The sequence below is a fragment of the Scyliorhinus torazame genome, chromosome 9 (assembly GCF_047496885.1).
Source record: "Scyliorhinus torazame isolate Kashiwa2021f chromosome 9, sScyTor2.1, whole genome shotgun sequence".
Lineage (NCBI taxonomy): Eukaryota > Metazoa > Chordata > Chondrichthyes > Carcharhiniformes > Scyliorhinidae > Scyliorhinus > Scyliorhinus torazame.
Window position 1 is genome coordinate 67581250 of NC_092715.1, and position 19173 is coordinate 67600422.

Below are 19173 nucleotides of genomic sequence, written 5' to 3' on the forward strand. Positions count from 1 at the left end.
TTTAATGGGGCAAGGGACAGAGGGGTGTTGCCCCAGATGATGTCGCAGGCTACCATCTCCTTGATTTTAAAACGGGACAAGAATCCGGAGTCTTGTGGGTCTCATAGGCCAATCTCCCTTCTTAACGTGGATGCCAAACTGCTGGCAAAGCTTCTGGCCACTAGGATTGAGGATTGTGTGCCGAGTGTTATTAGGGAGGACCAAACAGGGTTCGTTAAAGGTAGGCAACTGGTGGCGAATATAAGAAGATTGCTCAATGTGATCTGATGCCCCCAGAGGGAAAGGAGGTGGAGGTAGTGGTGGCAATGGACGTGAAGAAGGCATTTGACCGGGTAGAGTGGAACTACTTATGGGAGGTGCTGGGACGGTTTGGATTTGGAGTGGGTTTCATTGACTGGGTCAGGCTGCTATATCAGGCGCCGGAGGAGAGTGTGAGGACAAACAAGATGACTTCTGACCATTTTAGACTGCACCGCGGGACGAGACAAGGGTGCCCCCTCTCCCCACTGCTGTTTGCGCTAGCTATAGAGCCGCTCGGAGGGCAACTGGTGGCGAATATAAGAAGATTGCTCAATGTGATCTGATGCCCCCAGAGGGAAAGGAGGTGGAGGTAGTGGTGGCAATGTACGTGAAGAAGGCATTTGACCGGGTAGAGTGGCAATTGCTCGGAGGGCTTCAGAGAGTTGGAAGGGGGTGGTTCGGGGCTGTGGAGCATAGGGTTTCATTGTATGCAGATGACCTGCTCTTGTATGTTCCGGACACGATGGTGGGGATGGACGGAATCATGGCGACCCTGGGGGAATTTGGCCGGTTTTCGGGGTACAAATTGAATATGATAAAAAGTGAAATGTTTGTAGTTCAGGAGAGGGGCCAAGGGGACCAGCTGAGGGAGATGCCGTTCCGGTTAGTTGGGGACAGTTTCAGGTACCTGGGAATACAAGTGGCGCGGGATTGAGGTCGACTGCACAAGCTGAACCTGTCCCGGCTGGTAGATCAAATGCGAGGGGAGTTTCGGAGGTAGGATGCACTCCCGCTATCGTTAGCTGGGAGAGTACAGACAGTTAAAATGACGGTCCTCCCGAGGTTCTTATTCGTGTTCCAGTGTCTCCCCATTTTCATTCCACGTTCCTTTTTTAAGAGGGTAAGCAAGATCATTCTGGGCTTTATATGGGCGGGCAAGTCCCCGCGAGTGAAGAGGGTGATGCTCGAGCGGAACCGGGGGGGGGGGGAAAAGGGGGGCTTGCACTGCCGAATTTCAGCAACTATTATTGGGCTGCTAACATAGCCATGATAAGGAAGTGGGGGGGGGGGTTCGACTTGGGAGCGGGTGGAGGCAGCCTCATGTAGGGATACCAGTCAGGGGGCATTGGTGACGGCGCCTCTGCGTTTCCCGTCGGCGCGCTTCTCCACCAGTCCTATAGGTGGTGGCGGCCCTCCGGATCTGGGGACAGTGGAGGAGGCACGTGGGAGCAACGGGAGCATTGGTCTGGTCCCCGATATGTGACAACCATTGGTTTGCCCCGGGGAGGTTGGACGGGGAGGGTTTCTGGTATGTCGGAGGGCGGGGATTGAGCGAATGGGAGATTTGTTCTTGAAAGGGAGCTTCTCTAGCTTGAGGGCGCTGGAGGCCAAGTTTGGGTTGACAAGGGGGAATGAATTCTGGTATAATCAGGTGCGGGACCTTTTGCGCAGGCAGGTGCCATCTTTTCCACTCTTGCCACTAAGGGGATCCAAGATAGGGTAGTGTCAAGAGGATGGGTGGGGGAGGGAAGTGTCTCGGATATTTACAAGGAGCTCATGGGGGCGGAGGAGACGCAGGCCGAGGAGCTGAGGCATAAATGGGAGGAGGAGTTGGGAGAGGATATTAGGGAAGGCCTGTGGGCAGAGGCGCTGAGCAGGGTTAATGGGACTGCAACATGTGCCACACTCAACCTGATTCAATTGAAGGTCGTCTACCGGGCCCACATGACAGTGTCCCGGATGAGCAGATTCTTCGGCGTAGAGGACAGGTGTGTAAAGTGTCTGAGAGGACCGGCAGACCATGTCCACATGTTTTGGGCGTGTCCAAAACTTAGGAGATACTGGCAGGAGTTTGAGGACATCATGTCTAGAGTATTGAACATAAGGGTGGCAATGGGTCCAGAGGTGGCGATTTTTGGGGTTTCAGAGCCCCGGATGTCCAGGGGAAGAAAGGAGCCGACGTTTTGGCCTTTGCTTCCCTGGTAGCCCTGAGACGGATGCTTCTAGCTTGGAGGGACTCAAAGCCCCTGAAGTCGGAAGCCTGGCTGTCAGACATGGCGAGTTTCCTGGGCTTGGAGAAAATCAAGTTCGCCTTGAGGGGGTCGTTGTTAGGGTTCGCCCGGAGTTGGCAACCATTCATTGACTTCTTTGCGGAGAATTAATCGTCAGCAGGGTGGGGGGGTTAGGGGAATGTAGTATAGGGGGTCAATTAGGCAGATCTGGGTGGGACGGGTTACGGCAATTGCACTATGTACTTTGTTTATTGTACAGTCCTTTTGTTTTCTCGTTCTGCAATTCTACTGTTTGCAATGCCAAAAAATACCTCATTAAAATTGTTTATCAAAAGAAATGGTTGGAGCCACATTGAGTTGAGGGGTTAACAGCTAAAATGGCAAGTTATAAAACGGCTGGTGGGCTTACATAACTGGAGAACGCAAGATCGGGTGTCTACACTGCTTGCAAGAAATGCAGCACAGAGAGTTGTTTTTGTTTTGGAAGTTAGAAATAATTAATTTAGAGCATCCAGCGAGGGTATGGCGCCATGGAGATAGGTGGAGCTTAAAGTTCTGGGGTTTCAATTATGTGTGTGTTTGTTGGGGGAGCTCTACAACTGGGGAAAACGTCACCCTCAAAAGGTGCTGCTGGGAGCAGGCTCCAGGCAGCAAAAGCTGTTGATTGGTGCCAAGTAGTTGGGGCTCACAAAACATCACAGGAGCCGTTTGATAGCTCTGTGCAATCAGGGTGATGCTGAGGAAACCGTCAATAGCATGTTGAGCAAGGTGGTCACACAGCAGGTGAGGATTGCACAGGCAGAAAGGGAATGGGTGACCACCAGGAACAGTAAAAGACTTAGGAAGACAGTGCGGGGCCCCTGTGGTCATCCCCCTGTCAGAGAAAACCTTCGGATACTGTTGGGGGAGATAGTCTCTCAGGGGAAAGCAGCAGCTGCTCAAAATTCCTCCCAGTTTCTCGCGCTAGGGAGAGGAGGCATAGGAGGATAGATCACTGAGTGCTGCATTTGTGTGCATTTGAGTGCTATAGTGAGAGTTTGGTGACTGAGGGAGTTAGGTGAGGAGGGAGCAAGGTGCTCCTTTCATTTAATTTCCTCAAAGAGCGAGAAGGGAGCCAGGAGTTTACAGAGAGTGCAGCTGACTGGGAGGAGAGTCGGAGAGCGGAGTTCCAGTTGGTCCACAGGGCAGCTACATTCTGTAAGGTAAGAGTTGTTTGTTTTTGGGTATTTTAATTTTGGTTTCTTAATTTTTAATTTTTTTAAAAAATTTATTTTTTGTGTTTGTTTTGTTTTGTCGGGGGGCAGCAAGCTATCATTCTTTCATTTCGCACAGTCACCAATTTTCGAGGATTCACTTAGGAGAGTAGCAACAGTATAAGAGCCTAACGGTGTTTAATCTTTCCTTTTTTTCCCCCTTTAAATCTCTTTGTGAATTCAGATCAGAGGGGATGGAGACGAGGGCAGTTGCATGCTCCTCCTGTAGGATGTGGGTGGTGAGGGATACCACCGGTGTCCCCGCTGACTATACCTGCGGGAAGTGCACCCAACTCCAGCTCCTCAGAGACCGCGTTAGGGACAGGACAAGAGTAGCTGGGTTACAGTCAGGGGAAGGAAAACGAACGGGCAGACAGTGCAGGGAACCCTCGTGGCCGTTCCCCTTCAAAACAAGTATACCGTTTTGGATGCTGTTGGGGAGGATGACCTACTGGGGGAAGGCCCTAGCGGCCAGGTCTCTGGCACTGAGTCTGGCCCTGTGGCTCAGAAGGGATGGGGGAGAATAGAAAAGCAATAGTGAAAGGAGACTCAATGGTTAGGGGAATGGATAGGAGATTATGTGGTCGCAAGCGAGATGCCCGGAAGGTATGTTGCCTCCCAGGTGCCAGGGATTTCTCGGATAGAGTTTACAGGATTCTTAAGGGGGAGGGGGAGCAACCAGAAGTCGTGGTGCACGTAGGCACCAACTGCATAGCTAAGAAAAGGGATGAGGATCTAAAAAAGTGATTTCAGGGAGTTAGGTTGGAATCTAAAGAGCAGGACAAGCAAAGTAGTGATCTCAGGATTGCTACCGGTGCCATGTGCAAGTGAGGCAAGAAACAGAGAGCGAGTGCAGCTGAACATGTGGCTACAGGGCTGGTGCAGGAGGGAAGGCTTCAGATAGAACTGGTCTGATTAGTAAGTTTGCAGACGACACAAAGGTTGGTGGAATTGCGGATAGCGATGAGGACTGTCTGAGGATACAGCAGGATTTAGATTGTCTGGAGACTTGGGCGGAGAGATGGCAGATGGAGTTTAATCCGGACAAATGTGAGGTAATGCATTTTGGAAGGGCTAATGCAGGTAGGGAATATACAGTGAATGGTAGAACCCTCAAGAGTATTGAAAGTCAAAGAGATCTAGGAGTACAGGTCCACAGGTCATTGAAAGGGGCAACACAGGTGGAGAAGGTAGTCAAGAAGGCATACGGCATGCTTGCCTTCATTGGCCGGGGCATTGAGTATAAGAATTGGCAAGTCATGTTGCAGCTGTATAGAACCTTAGTTAGGCCACACTTGGAGTATAGTGTTCAATTCTGGTCGCCACACTACCAGAAGGATGTGGAGGCTTTAGAGAGGGTGCAGAAGAGATTTACCAGAATGTTGCCTGGTATGGAGGGCATAAGCTATGAGGAGCGATTGAATAAACTCGGTTTGTTCTCACTGGAACGAAGGAGGTTGAGGGGCGACCTGATAGAGGTATACAAAATTATGAGGGGCATAGACAGAGTGGATAGTCAGAGGCTTTTCCCCAGGGTAGAGGGGTCAATTACTAGGGGGCATAGGTTTAAGGTGAGAGGGGTAAGGTTTAGAGTAGATGTACGAGGCAAGTTTTTTACGCAGAGGGTAGTGGGTGCCTGGAACTCACTACCGGAGGAGGTAGTGGAAGCAGGGACGATAGGGACATTCAAGGGGCATCTTGACAAATATAGGAATAGGATGGGAATAGAAGGATACGGACCCAGGAAGTGTAGAAGATTGTAGTTTAGTCGGGCAGTATGGTCGGCACGGGCTTGGAGGGCCGAAGGGCCTGTTCCTGTGCTGTACATTTCTTTGTTCTTTGATATGTGGATCATTGGGATATCTTCTGGGGAAGGTGGGACCTGTACATGAAGGACGGCTTGCACCTAAACTGGAGGGGCACTAATATCATGGGTGGGAGGTTTGCTAGAGCTCTTCGGGAGGGTTTAAACTAGTTTGGCAGGGGGATGGGAACCAGAGCTTTGGATCAGATGGTAGGGTAGCTCTTGAACAGGCAGAAATAGTATGCAGCAAGTCTGTGAGGAAGGATAGACAGTTGATAGGGCAAAGCTGCACACAGTGGAATGGGTTAAAGTGTGTCTGTTCCAATGCAAGGAGTGTCAGGAATAAGGGAGATGAACTTAAAGCTTGGATCAGTACTTGGCACTATGATGTTGCGGCCATTACGGAGACATGGATTTCACAGGGGCAGGAATGGTCGTCAGATGTTCCAGGGTTTAGATGTTTTAAGAAGAATAGGGAGGGAGGTAAAAGAGGAGGGGGAGTGGCACTGTTAATTAGGGAGTGCACCACAGCTGCAGAAAAGGAGGTAGTTGATGAAGGTGTCATGTGAGAGTACCTTTAAGACATGGATGTTTAAGCAATGTACCTTTAAGAAAACAGTGATGTCAGAGAGTGGGTGGAGCAGAGGTCAGGTCAGCCATTTTGCAGTTTGGCTTTGCAGTTTGAAAAGTGCCTGGCTGGTTTTGCTGAGAGCAGCTAAAAAGTGCCTGGCTGGTTTTGCTGAGAGCAGTTTAAAAGTAGAAAGCCAGTTTGAGACAGCAGCTTGAGAAGTTCTGGTTTGCTGTGATCTGCTTGAAGGGAGAAAGCCAGGTTTGAGAAAGCAGCTTGGGTGTGGCAGTGTGTTTCCAGGGAGCTGCAGGAAGAAAGCAAGGTGCTGGAGCTAAAGTCACCCAAGCTAATATATCTTTGCCATTCTACAGAAAATATATATATCCTTTAACCTGATATGATTTTGTTTAAAGGTGTTAAGTCTCTTTTAGTTTGAAGTTTGAAGGAACATTTTAAGGAATAATTTACTGTTGCAATATTTTCTGAGTTATCTTTGAAGTAAGGGGTATTAAGAGATCCAATGTTTATTTAAGATGTTAAGTTGAGTTCATGGAATAAACAGTGTTTTGTGTTTAAAACCCCACATGTCCATAATTGTAATTTCACACCTAGGGAAAAAGCCGTGTGCTAGGAAAAGCAACAAATCCATTAAAGGGAGAGGTTGGTTGAACTCCATGATACATTGTGGGGTTCTGAAAACGCCTCGCCCATAACAAAGGTTTGTCTACTGAGTCAGTATGGGTGGAAGTTAGAAACAAGAAAGGAGCAGTCACATTATTGGGAGTTTTCTATAGACCCCCCCATAGCAGCAGAGGGATAGAGGAACAGATTGGACGGCAGATATTGGAAAAGTGCAGAAGTAAAAGAGTTGTTGTCATGGGTGACTTCAACTTCCCTAATATTGACTGGAACCTCCTTAGTGCAAATGGTTTGGATGGAGCAGATTTTGTCAGGTGTGTACAGGAAGGATTCCTGACTCAATATGTAGATAGGCCGATTAGGGGAGAGGCCATATTTGACTTGGTGCTCAGCAACGAACCAGGCCAGGTGTCAGATGTCTCGGTGGGAGCGCATTTCGGTGACAGTGACCACAACTCCTTAACATTTACCATAGTCATGGAGAGGGATAGAACACACAGTATGGGAAGGTATGTAATTGGGGGAGGGGAAATTATACTGCTATTAGACAGGAGCTGAGGAACATAAAGTGGGAACAACTGTTCTTGGGGAACTGCACAACAGTAATGTGGGGGTTGTTTAAGGAGCACTTGCTGAGTGCTGAATTGTTTTGTCCCACTGAGACGAGGAAGGAATGGTAAGGTGAAGGAGCCTTGGCTGACAAGAGAAGTGGAGCTTCGAGTCAAGAGGAAGAAGGAGGCTTACGTAAGGTTGAGGAAGCAAGGATCTGACTCGGCTCTAGAGGATTACAAGGTAGCCAGGAAGGAACTCAAAAATGGACTGAGGAGAGCTAGAAGGGGGCATGAAAAAGCCCTGGCGGGAAGGATTAGGGAAAACCCCAAGGTATTCTACACTTACGTGAGAAATAAGAGGATGATCAGAGTGAGAGTAGGGCCGATCAGGGAGAGTGGAGGGAACATGTGCCTAGAGTCTGAGGAGATGGGGGGAGGCCCTAAATGAATACTTGCTTCAGTATTCACCAGAGAGAGGGACCTTGTTGCTCATGAGAACAGTGTGAAGCAGGTTAATAGACTCGAACAGGTTGATATTAAGAAGGAGGATGGGCTGGAAATTTTGAAAAGCATCAGGATAGATAAGTCCCCTGGGCCTGACGGGATATACCCAAGGTTACTACGGGAGCGAGGGAGGAGATTGCTGCGCCATTGGCGATGATCTTTGCGTCCTCACTCTCCACTGGAGTAGTACCGGATGATTGAGGGAGGTGAATGTTGTTCCCCTGTTCAAGAAAGGGAATAGGGAAATCCCTGGGATTTACAGACCCATCAGTCTTACGTCTGTGGTGAGCAAAGTATTGGAAAGGATTCTGAGAGATAAGATTTATGATTAATTAGAAAAACATAGTTTGATTAAAGATAGTCAGAATGGCTTTGTGAGGGGCAGGTCATGCCTCACAAGCCTCATTGAATTCTTTGAGGATATGACGACACATTGATGAAGGTCGGGCAGTGGATGTGGTGTATATAGATTTCAGTAAGACATTTGATAAGGTTCCCCAAGGTAGCTCATTCAGAAAGTTAGGGGGCATGGGATACAGGGAAATTTGGCTGTCTGGATGCAGAATTGGCTGGCCGAAAGAAGACAGTGAGTGGTAGTGCATGGAAAGTATTCCGCCTGGAGGTCGGTGACCAGTGGTGTCCCACAAGGATCTGTTCTGGGACCACTGCTCTTTGTGGTTTTTATAAATGACTTGGATGAGGAAGTGGAAGGGTGGGTTAGTAAGTTTGTCAATGACATAAAGGTTGGGGGAGTTGTAGATAGTGTTGAGGGTTGTTGCAGGTTACAGGACATTGACAGGATGCAGAGCTGGGCTGAGAAATGGCAGATGGAGTTCAACCTTGATAAATGTGAAGTGATTCATTTTGGAAGATCGAATTTGAATGCTGAATACAGGATTAAAGGCAGGATTCTTGGAAGTGTGGAGGAACAGAGGAATCTTGGGGTCCACGTACATAGATCCCTCAAAGTTGCCACCCAGGTTGATAGTGTTGTTAAGAAGGCGTGTGGTGTGTTGGCTTTCATTAACAGGGGGATTGAGTTTAAGAGCCGCGAGGTTTTGCTGCAGCTTTATAAAACTCTAGTTTGACCACACTTGGAAAATTGTGTCCAGTTCTGGTTGCCTCATTATAGGAAGGATGTGGATGTTTTGGAGAGGGTAGAGGATATTTACCAGGATGCTGCCTGGACTGGATGGCATGTCTTATGAAGAAAGGTTGAGGGAGCTAGGGCTTTTCTCACTGGAGCAAAGAAGGCAGAGAGTTGACTTGATAGAGGTGTACAAGGTGATGAGAGGCATGGATAGAGTGGATAACCAGAGACGTTTCCCCAGGGTGGAAATGGCTGTCATGAGGGGACATAATTTTAAGGTGATTGGAGGAAGGTGTCAGAGGTTGGTTCTTTACACAGAGTGGTGGGTGTGTGGAATGCACTGCCAGCAGAGGTGGTGGAGTCAGAGTCATTGGGGACATTTAAGCGACTCTTAGACAGGTACATGGACAGCAGTAAATTGAAGAGGTGTAGGTTAGGTTGATCTTAGATTAGGATAAATGGTCGGCACAACATCGTGGGCTGAAGGGCCTGTACTGTGCTCTACTGTTCTATGTACAATCAGATGAATGCTTGGCTGGAGAAATGGTGTAGCAGGGAGGGATTCAGATTCTTGAGGCACTGGGGCCGGTAGGACCTGTACAAACCGGATAAGTTTCACCCAGGCAGAGCTGGGACCAACGTCCTTGCGGGGGCTTTTGCTAGTTTTGTGGGGGAGTATTTAAATTAATGTGGCAGGGGATTCCAGGAGTAGGATCAGATAGGTCAAATTCAGATGAGGAAAATGAAGGTCAAACATTAGCTAGTAATGTAGAAGATGCAGTGATAGACTTGGAATTACAGGAGAAGCAAAGTTTTAAAAGTGTCCAGCAAGGGAAAATGGTGGGGTTAAACTGTTTATACTTCAAAGCAAAGAGTAGTACAAACAAGGTGAACAAGTTAAGAGCACAGGATGTCATTGCTATAACAGAAACCTGGCTAAAGGAGGGGCAAAATTAGCAGCTCAATATCCCTGGATACAGAGTTTTCAGGCAGGATAGAGTGGGAAATTTTTTTTAAAAGGTAGGGGAATAGCATTAATAATTAAAGAATGAATTCCAGTTGTGAGAAGGGATGATATACTAAACCGCTCAACAAACGAGGCTTTATGGGTTGAAATTGGAAATAAAAAGTATTGGGAGTATACTACAGACCCCCAAATTATGAGGAAAGATGTACTGGCATTGGAGGGGGTTCAGAGGAGCTTCACTAGGTTGATTCCAGAGATGAAGAGTTTGTCGAATGAAGAGAGATTGAACAGTTTAGGCCTATACTCTCCAGAGGTTTGAAGAATGAGGGAGATCAACTTGAGGTACACAAGATGATAAAAGGTATGAATACAGTAGACGTGGAGCCGATACTTCCTCTTGTGGGACATTTTGTGGGCAGCACAGTAGCGAGCACAGTTGTTTCACAGCTCCAGGGTACCAGGTTCGATTCCCGGCTTGGGTCACTGTCTGTGCGGAGTCTGCACATTCTCCCAGTGTCTGCGTGGGTTTCCTCCGGGTGCTCCGGTTTCCTCCCACAGTCCAAAGATGTGCAGGTTAGGTGGATTGGCCAGGCTAAATTGCCCTTCGTGTCCAAAAAAAGGTGGGGGGGTTACTGGGTTACGGGGATAGGGTGGGCTTGGGTAGGGTGCTCTTTCCAAGGGCCGGTGCAGACTCGATGGCCCAAATGGCCTCCTACTGCACTGTAAATTCTATGATTTTAGAACGAGAGGTCATAGCTTTAGGATAAGAGGTAGAAAATTTATAACAGAGTTGAGAAGAAATTACTTCTCCCAAAGGGTTGTGAATCTATGAAACTCGCCACCCGAGAGTGTGGTAGATGCTGGGACAGTGAGTAAATTTGAGGAGTTAGACAGATTTTAAATTGATAATGGGTTGAAGGGTTATGAAGAGGCAGGACGATTAATTTAAGGCCAGGATGAGATCAGCCATGATCGAATGGCGGAGCAGATTTGATGGGTCAAATGGCCTCGTTCTGCTCCTATATCTTATGAACTTTTAAGAAGAACAAATATGTAGGCAAATTTCTGCCTGTAAGAACAAGAGGGCAATAATAGTCGGAGAGTTTAACTATCCCAATATCAACTGAAATCAAACAATGAAAGGCGAACTGAGGGAGAAAGATTCATGCAGTATGTCCAGGAAAATGGTTTCAACCAATTAGTGACAAACCCACGCGAGGAGATGCAACCTCGTCTTGGGGACTGAAGAAGGGCAAGTGGGTGAAGTGACAATCGGCGACCGGATCGGGGATAGTGACCACAATTCAGTGAGATTCAGTATTACCATGGAAAAGGACAGAGATAAAGGAGGAGTAAAAACTTGAGGCAAATTTTGTAGAAATAAGATGGGTCTTGGCTGATGTGGTCTGACCAGCACTGCTAAAGGATAAATCTGTGGAAAGCCATTGGAAAGCACTAAAAGCAGAGGTCCTAAATATACAAAGTAGACATGTCTCCTCCAAAAATACGAGTGGTACTGCCAAATCTAGACCCCCTGGTTGTCTAGAGGAAAATCAAACAGAAAAAGTGTACGCAAGGCATAAGCATAAAGAACTAAACACTGCAGATAGCTTAGACTAGTATAGAAAGTGCAGGGACGAAGTCAAAAAGGAAATATGGTAATCAGAGAGAGCATGAAAAAAGATTAGCAAGTAAAGTTAAAGAGTGTTTTACCAATATATTAATAATACACGGTTAGTTAAGGAAAAAGTGGGGCCTAGCAGAGATGAAGAAAGGAACTTGTGTGTGGATGCAGAGGGTGTGGGAGGGTTTTAAATGAATATTTTGTTCCGTGTTGACAAAGAAAATGGATGATGCAGATGTGGTAGTCCAGGTGGAACACTGATACTGGATGGGATAATCATAAAGTGAAGAAGTCCTCGAAGGATTGAAACCCTTGAAAGTTGTTAAGTTGCCAGGGCCAGATGGATTGTTTCCGAGACTACTGAAGGAGGTCAGGGAGGAGATAGCAGATGCTCTGAGGATGATTTTCCAATCCTCACTTAACACAGGGGATGTACCGGAGGACTGGTGAAATGCAAACGTGGTATCTTTGTTTAAAAAGGGATCAAAGGAAATGCCAAACAATTATAGGCCTGTTAGTCTTATGTCAGTGGTGGGCAAATTAGTAGAATCAATCCTGAGAGACAGGACTTGATGGTCTCAGGACTTGATGGTCTGAGCTATAAGGAGAGCCTGGGACTTTTTTTCCCTGGAACGTAGGAGGCTTAGGGGTGAACTTATAGAGGTCTATAAAATAATGAGGGGCATAGATATGGTAGATGTCAACATCTTGTCCCAAAGGTAGAGGAGTCTAGAACTAGAGGGCATAGGTTTAAGGTGAGAGGGGAGAGATACAAAAGAGACCAGAGGGGGGCATTTCTTCACAGAGGGTGGTGAACATCTGGAATAGGCTGCCAGAGGCAGTGGTAGAGGCGGATACAATTTTTTCCTTTAAAAAAGGTCAGTTACATGGGCAGGGTGGGTATAGAGCGATATGGGGCAAATGCGGGCAAGTGGGACTAGATTAGTGATAGAAACAGGGCGGCATGGACAAGCTGGCCCAAAGGGCCTGTTTCCATGCTGTAAACATCTTAATAAATAATCTTTATTGTCACAAGTAGGCTCACATTAACACTGCAATGAAACTCATTCAGACAGGATTAACTGTCACATAGAAAGGCATGGACTTGTCAGGGATAGTTAACATGGATTTGTTCAAGGAAGGTCTTGCCTCACAAATTTGATTGAATTCTTTGAGGAAATGACAAGAAGGGTTGATGAAGGTAGTGCACTGGATGTGGATTTTAACAAGGTGTTTGACAAAGTTCCACATGGCAGATTGGTCAAGAAAGTGAAAGCTCATGGGATACAGGGCAATATGGCAAACTGGATAAAAGGTGGCTTAGGAAACAGGAAACAAAGGGTAATGGTTGATGGCTGCCCTTGCAATTGGAAAGTTGTTTGAAGTGGTGTTCCACAGGGCTCGGTGTTGGGACACTTACTGTTTGTCAACGATTTAAAAGTGAATGTGGGGAGCATGATTGGGAAATTTGCAGACGACACAAAGATTGGTCGAGTGGTGGACAGTGTAGAGGATAGCTATAATCTCCAAAATGATATAGATGGATTGGTGGAGTGGCGATAACGTGGCTGATGGAATTTAACACCAAAAAATGTGAAGTCATGCATTTAGGAAGGTTGAACAGTTACAGGGAGTACATACCCAATAAATGGGAATATTCTAAGAGGGGTAGATGAAGTTTATTGTTGTTTGTTCAAATCCCATGGAATCTTGTGGCTTCATTCTCTGAGCAAGAGTCTTGAATCCACCTTAAACAAAACATTATTGGTGCCTTACCGGATCGACCAAAAAAATTCAGGGTCCTAGTCAAGGATCATAACATAGTTATCAGCCTTTTTTATTGAAGATGTTTTTTGGCTCTGGGAGGAGGAAAAATTCTTCTCTTTTGAATAATGTGTTATCAGCTACCACAGTTGAAAAAACTGAAATGTATAAATTACCAGTCACACTAACTTCCTTCTTACACTGGAGCACAGAAAACAATTAAATCAAGAATGAATAAATATAATAAATTTGGCATTAATTCATAGTTTCAGTCAAGCAAAGAGAGATCTGTTATTTTTATTATTTCCACTCAAACGAAACCTAATCCTATTTCATAGAACCCTGATTTTTAACCAAAAGCAACATTCATCACAAAATGTAAGCCCTCCTCATCTAAAATTGACTTCTCGTCTTCATTAACTTTGGTTAAAAGATGGCATTGCTTTGAACTGGAGAACTGCTCATTGAAATTGGATTGGATTTGTTTGTTGTCACTTGTACTGAGGTACAACGAAACTTATTTTTCTGCGAGCAGCTCAAACAGATCATTTGAAAAGATAAGAAAAAGAAAATACATAATAGGGCAACACAAGGTACACAATGTAAATACATAACACCGGCATCGGGTGAAGCATACAAGAGTGTAGTATTTATCAGGTCAGTCCATAAGAGGGTCGTTTAGGAGTTTGGTAACAGCGGGGAAGAAGCTGTTTTTGAATCTGTTTGTGCGTGTTCTCAGACTTTTGTATCTCCTCCCCGATGGAAGAAGTTGGAAGACTGAGTAAGCCAGGTGGGAGGGGTCTTTGATTATCCTGCCCGCTTTCCCAAGGCAGCGGGAGGTGTAGAGTCAATGGATGGGAGGCAGGTTTGTGTGATGGACTGGGCTGTGTTCACGACTCTCTGTAGTTTCTTGCGGTCTTGGGCCGAGCAGTTGCCATACCAGACTGTGATGCAGCCAGATAGGATGCTTTCTATAGTGCACCTGTAAAAGTTGGTAAGAGTCAGTGTGGACATGACGAATTTCCTTCGTTTCCTGATGAAGTATACACGCTGTTGTGCTTTCTTGGTGGTAGTCTTGACGTGGGTGGACCAGGACAGATTTTTGATGAAGTGCTCACCTAGAAATGTGAAGCTGAATTTGAAATGACAGAAAGCATTACCTGTTCATCTTTGTGGTTGAAATTTGCTCCTTGGATGGTGAAAATATATAATTTATAACTGAACTCCTTCCACTCACCCCTCAATTTGCCAACTGTTTCTTTCACTTTCTTCTTGCTATCAATGACTTAATAACACACTCAGTACTCAATTTATCTGCTATGCCTTCAAGAAGAGCTTAAGATAATTATGGAGCAGGCTTGTGCGGGTAAGGACAATGACTGGTTAAAAAGGCGGGGGGGGGGTTAGGATCTACATTGAAATTAACTAAGAATTGGTTGAAATTTATCTGTCATGTCATGCCTTCAAGAAGAGCTTGACATAATACATTTATTTTTAACAGAATGGAAGCCATTATACAGCAGTCGAGTGGGTAGTGTGACAAATGCAGGATTGTAGATATATCGGATTACAAACATTTGGCAATATAAGGGTTAACATCTGGGTTAGAGTTTCTTTGACTGCGGTAGTCATGTTTTTAAAATAATCTTGTTTTACAAGACCAAAAAGCTTTTAGATGCCAGAGGTAAAATTGACCAGTGTAAAAAGCCTGGGCTAATGCACTGTTGTTTGACTAGGGGGAGACCCTGGGGAGTTGATGAGTTTTCAGCCTGGGGAGTTAATTTGTTTTCAGCTTGGGGAGATGATGTCTTAACTGGGCAGAGCTAAGGTAGTCAGACATTTTGTGAAAGCTTTTGATTTGAGTTCTGGTCTAGCTCACCCTTTAGACCATAAGTCAGGTCTTTTACTCAGACAGTAGGATCGTTAAAAAAAGATTAATAGTATTTAAAGTAGTGCATACTTGTATGAGGACAAGCGGAAAGCTGAGTTGAATCAGCTTTTTTAAAGACATCCAGCCAGTCTGCAGAGGTTCTAACAGGAGCCAAATCTGTTCTGGAAAGCAAGTATCACTCTGTGCCATTTGCATGTAGGATGCATTGAGAGCTGTATGTTTTTTTTTCTGTCTTGTTGCTTAATTGAGGTAGTAATTAAGGGTATTGTATTTACTGTGTTGAGTACTATTGTTTAAGGCGTAATTGTAAGCTATTTTCACATGTGATGTTAAAGAGTTCCATCTTGTGATCACAATAAAGTTTTGTTTAAAAATGCTAAACCCATATTTCTTCATGCAATCACTCCTGAAGCGAAGTACTTTTACTGCACAGTCTTACAAAATAAACTAAAATATTGGTGTTTTGTCCAATATCTCAGCCACTGTTGGGGTCTGGTCTGGAATTATAACTGTAGGGATGATGACAGGTTAAAGAGGGGAGTTTTCAATAGGATAGCATTATGAGTTGCGAGGCTGGAGGAGCTGGGGGAGAAATATGGGTTGGGGCAGGGGGATATGTTTAAATATATACAGGTCTGGGATTTCGCTCGGAAGGAGGTACAGCTTTCCGGTAGGGCCGGCCCCAACACTGTTGGAAGAGGTACTGATGATAGGGGAATGGAGAAGGGAGAATGTCGGCTATTGATGGGGTGATTCTGGGGAGGATAAAGAATCGCTGGAGGGGATTAAGGCTAAGTAGAAGGAAGAGTTGGAGGAAGTATGGAGATGGGGTTGTGGTGTGAGGTGCTTAAAGGGTGAATGCCTCAACTTTGTGCACGAGGTTGGGGCTGAAACAGTTGAAGATGGTGTACAGGATGCACCTCACAAGGATGAGGGTGACCGACTCTTTGAGGGGGTGGAGGATGTTTGTAAACGCTGTGTGTGTGTGTGTGTGTGTGTGCGGGGGGGGGGGGGGGGGGGGGATCACGTTCATATGTTTTGGTCCTGTCCAAAACTGGAGGGGTATTGGAAGGAGGTCTTCAGGGTAATTTTGAAGGTGGTGCACGTGAGGCTCGAACCAGGCCCCCTAGAAGCCATATTCGGGGTGTCAGATCAGCCGGGGAATGAAGTGGGTGCGGAGGTAGATGTCTTGGCCTTCGCCTCGTTGATCACCCGAAGGTGGGTCCTGTTGGGGTGGAGGTCAGCTTCTCCGCCCTGTGCCTCGGCACGGCCGGGGGATCTGCTGGAGTTCTTAACGCTTGAAAAGGTGACGTTTAAGCTGAAAGGAAGGATGAAAGGGTTCTACAACTCATGGGTGTTGTTTATCATGCATTTTCAAGAATTGGATGACATCGAACATTAGGCAGGGGGGTTGGAATGTATAGGTTATTGGCGATTAGGTGTGGGTTGAAGTGGATTCCTAATTCTTTTTCTTTTGTATTTTGTATTTAAAATGTTGAGGGTTTGGGGGTGCGTGGGATGAAGGGATTGTTGGCGAGGGGATTGCCATTGTATTTGTTGGTGGGTGTAAACTTGATGAAAATGTGGAAAAGGAGGATAATAAAAATATTTTTTTTTTTTTTTTTTTAAAAAGCATTATGAGGTGCACCACAAAGGAAGCAAATCCAAGGGAGCTGCAATGAAATGAACTAAGAATTGGTTGGAAAAGGCATGTGTGGAAAAAGGGATCATCGAAAGGTAATAAAGAATTAATATCAAATAGAGAAATATCACAAAGAATAAAAGAAACTGAGAGCAACTACAGCACACGAGAATATTAAGCAAAGTGCGAAGTGAAATTATTGAAAGTAAATGATAGGAAAATGGCATATGGCACGGAATCAATCATAGGAACATTACTGAAAGGAAATAGAAAACAAAATTTAGCAGAGGACAAAGAAGCAGTGAATAAAAAAATGGAGTCATGATCAGAAGAGAGGACTTACCTCCTTGCTTACTGCTCGATACTTATCAAAATTTGCTGGAATGATAACCAAATTTGGACACAGCTTCTTAGCGATAAACCCTGGCATAGCTGCACGTACTCCATATTTCCGGGCATGATAATTTGATGTTGACTGAAAGAATAAATGTTATTGCATTAGGGAAAAAATACTCTCAGGAAAACTACAAAACCTATCGACAAAACTAATGACTTGATGAGGTATGATCATAAAAATCTTCTTGAAACAAAGTTCATATTTCCATAATCAGCATGTAATCAAGTTAAATTATACAACATTTGGAACTGTTGGATTCAATTTGCTTTCAAGCATATTACAGTTCTATCTGAAAGACCAAAACCATATCTTTGTTAAAAAATATTCAAAATGTCAGCAGATCTTGTTCTTTTCTTGACAAATACATGGATATGATGGGTATAGAGGGATACGGCACAAGGAAGCGTTGAGGGTTTTGGCCAAGGTTGGTATCATGACCGGTACAGGCTTGGAGGGCCAAAGGGCCTGTTCCTATGCTGTATTGTTCTTTGTATCCTTGTGGAATTGTTCATTGGTAGTCCTGGGACAAAGAGCACAAATACGCAATGGCCAGGAGATCTTCATTTTAAAAAACATATACTTTTATTGCCATTTGGAATTTAAAAAACAAGAGCTTTGCAGATAGAAAACAATACAACGGTAACGGCAAGTAACAAAATAGAAACAACAAAACATAGGACCATAACTGTGACAGAGGTCCTGGTACTGTTTTACATTTTTCACACAAATGTGTTCATTTCTACAGTATTTTGATGGGTTCTTCCTGGGGCGCCTGCCGCACCCAGCTTTACCCACATATTTACAAATATTGCTGGGATCGCTTGCCGGTTGTCTTCATTTCGCCGGTGGGATACTTTTGTGGAAGCCTGAATACCATTCCCTTCACCTGAGCAGCGTCAGAGGGAAAGAGCAGCAGTGAATGTGAAAGTCGATGCTTGCATTTGTGGGACTTTTTTTTGAGTGCAAATTAGCTATCCATTTCCTATAGTCTAGTACAATAGTGACTACATTCCAGAAATACTTAATTGGTGTGAAGCACGTTAAGACATGCTGAGGTTGTGTAAGGAACCCAAGAGTGGGAACTGGATGAATAGATGGGGAGGTTCTGTATTATTTTTCCCAGAAATCTTTGTAACACAACAAAACAAAAAACATTATTTATTAGCAGTTTAGACGTGGATGAGTGAGAAACTAAGATGAGCATTCAAAATAGTTTTAAAAAGTGTTTCCGAGGGCAAGATTAGTTTCTTTTGTGTAGAGAAACTTTCTACAGTGAGACAGTCCTTGATAATAACTTGGGGGGGGGGGGGGGGGGGGGGGGGGGGTGGAAGCATGAACAAGGTGGGTGTGGTGATATGCCTCTGGGCTATATCACAGAGGGAGGAGGGTGTGCAGCCTCCAACGAGCAGGTGGTGGTGCAGACACACCATGCGGTCTCTAGACCAAGGTCATGTGACCAATGCCTCCCATATAAAGGGAGACACATCCGGCCTTCTCCAGAAGAAGATTGAAAGGATAAGAAGACATACAAGTGAATGGTCAGTGCTCGGTGCAGATTCCAGAGGAGTAATAAGCAGACTCCATGATAATGTGCTCTTTAACAGTTGTTATCTTACCAATAAAAGATTCTGGTTTGGACAAGTCAAAATGTTTGGTGGATTCCTTCGTAAGGTAGAAAGGACCAAACACAATAGGGTGTGGAGAAGATTTTGCATGGAAAAGCCAGAAAGTAAGGGCTTCCACTACATCCATCTGAATTTAGCAGGCTTTTAAATACTTTTGACCTGACTCAAGCCCACCTGATGCAAAACTTTTAATGAAAGATCTGCCAAGGCTACACTTTTAAAGAAAGAAGGAGCTTTTACCTCCCCATCGATTCATCCAGTTTCCACTCTTGGGCTCCTTACACAAACTCAGCTTGTCCTATAGTGCTTCACAACCAATTAAGGCCCACAGGGAGTCACAAAACACTTGACAGCCAATGAAATACTTCTGAAATGTATTTATTGTTGATGTATGAGACGCAGCAACGCATAGATGCAAAGCAAGGTCTCGCAAACAGTAATGCAATAAATGAGCAGACCATCTGTGGTAGTGGTGTTGGTTGAACAGTCAATACTGACCATCATACTAGAAGAATTCCCCGGCTCTTCTTTGAATAGGGACATGAGACGGGATAGATGGAACCTCTGTTTAACATCTCATGCAGAAGGGCACACTCAGTGCA

General features: G+C 45.2%; 1 protein-coding gene across 2 annotated transcripts in view; it reads right to left on the reverse strand.

Annotated features, from left to right (window-relative positions):
• polk (polymerase (DNA directed) kappa) overlaps nt 1-19173 on the reverse strand; it is a 171245-nt gene that overhangs the window by 75706 nt on the left and 76366 nt on the right. For both annotated transcript variants that reach the window (XM_072516053.1, XM_072516054.1), the window contains one exon: nt 16893-17024. In XM_072516053.1, the coding sequence (XP_072372154.1) occupies nt 16893-17024 (132 nt within the window). The remainder of the gene's footprint in view (nt 1-16892; nt 17025-19173) is intronic.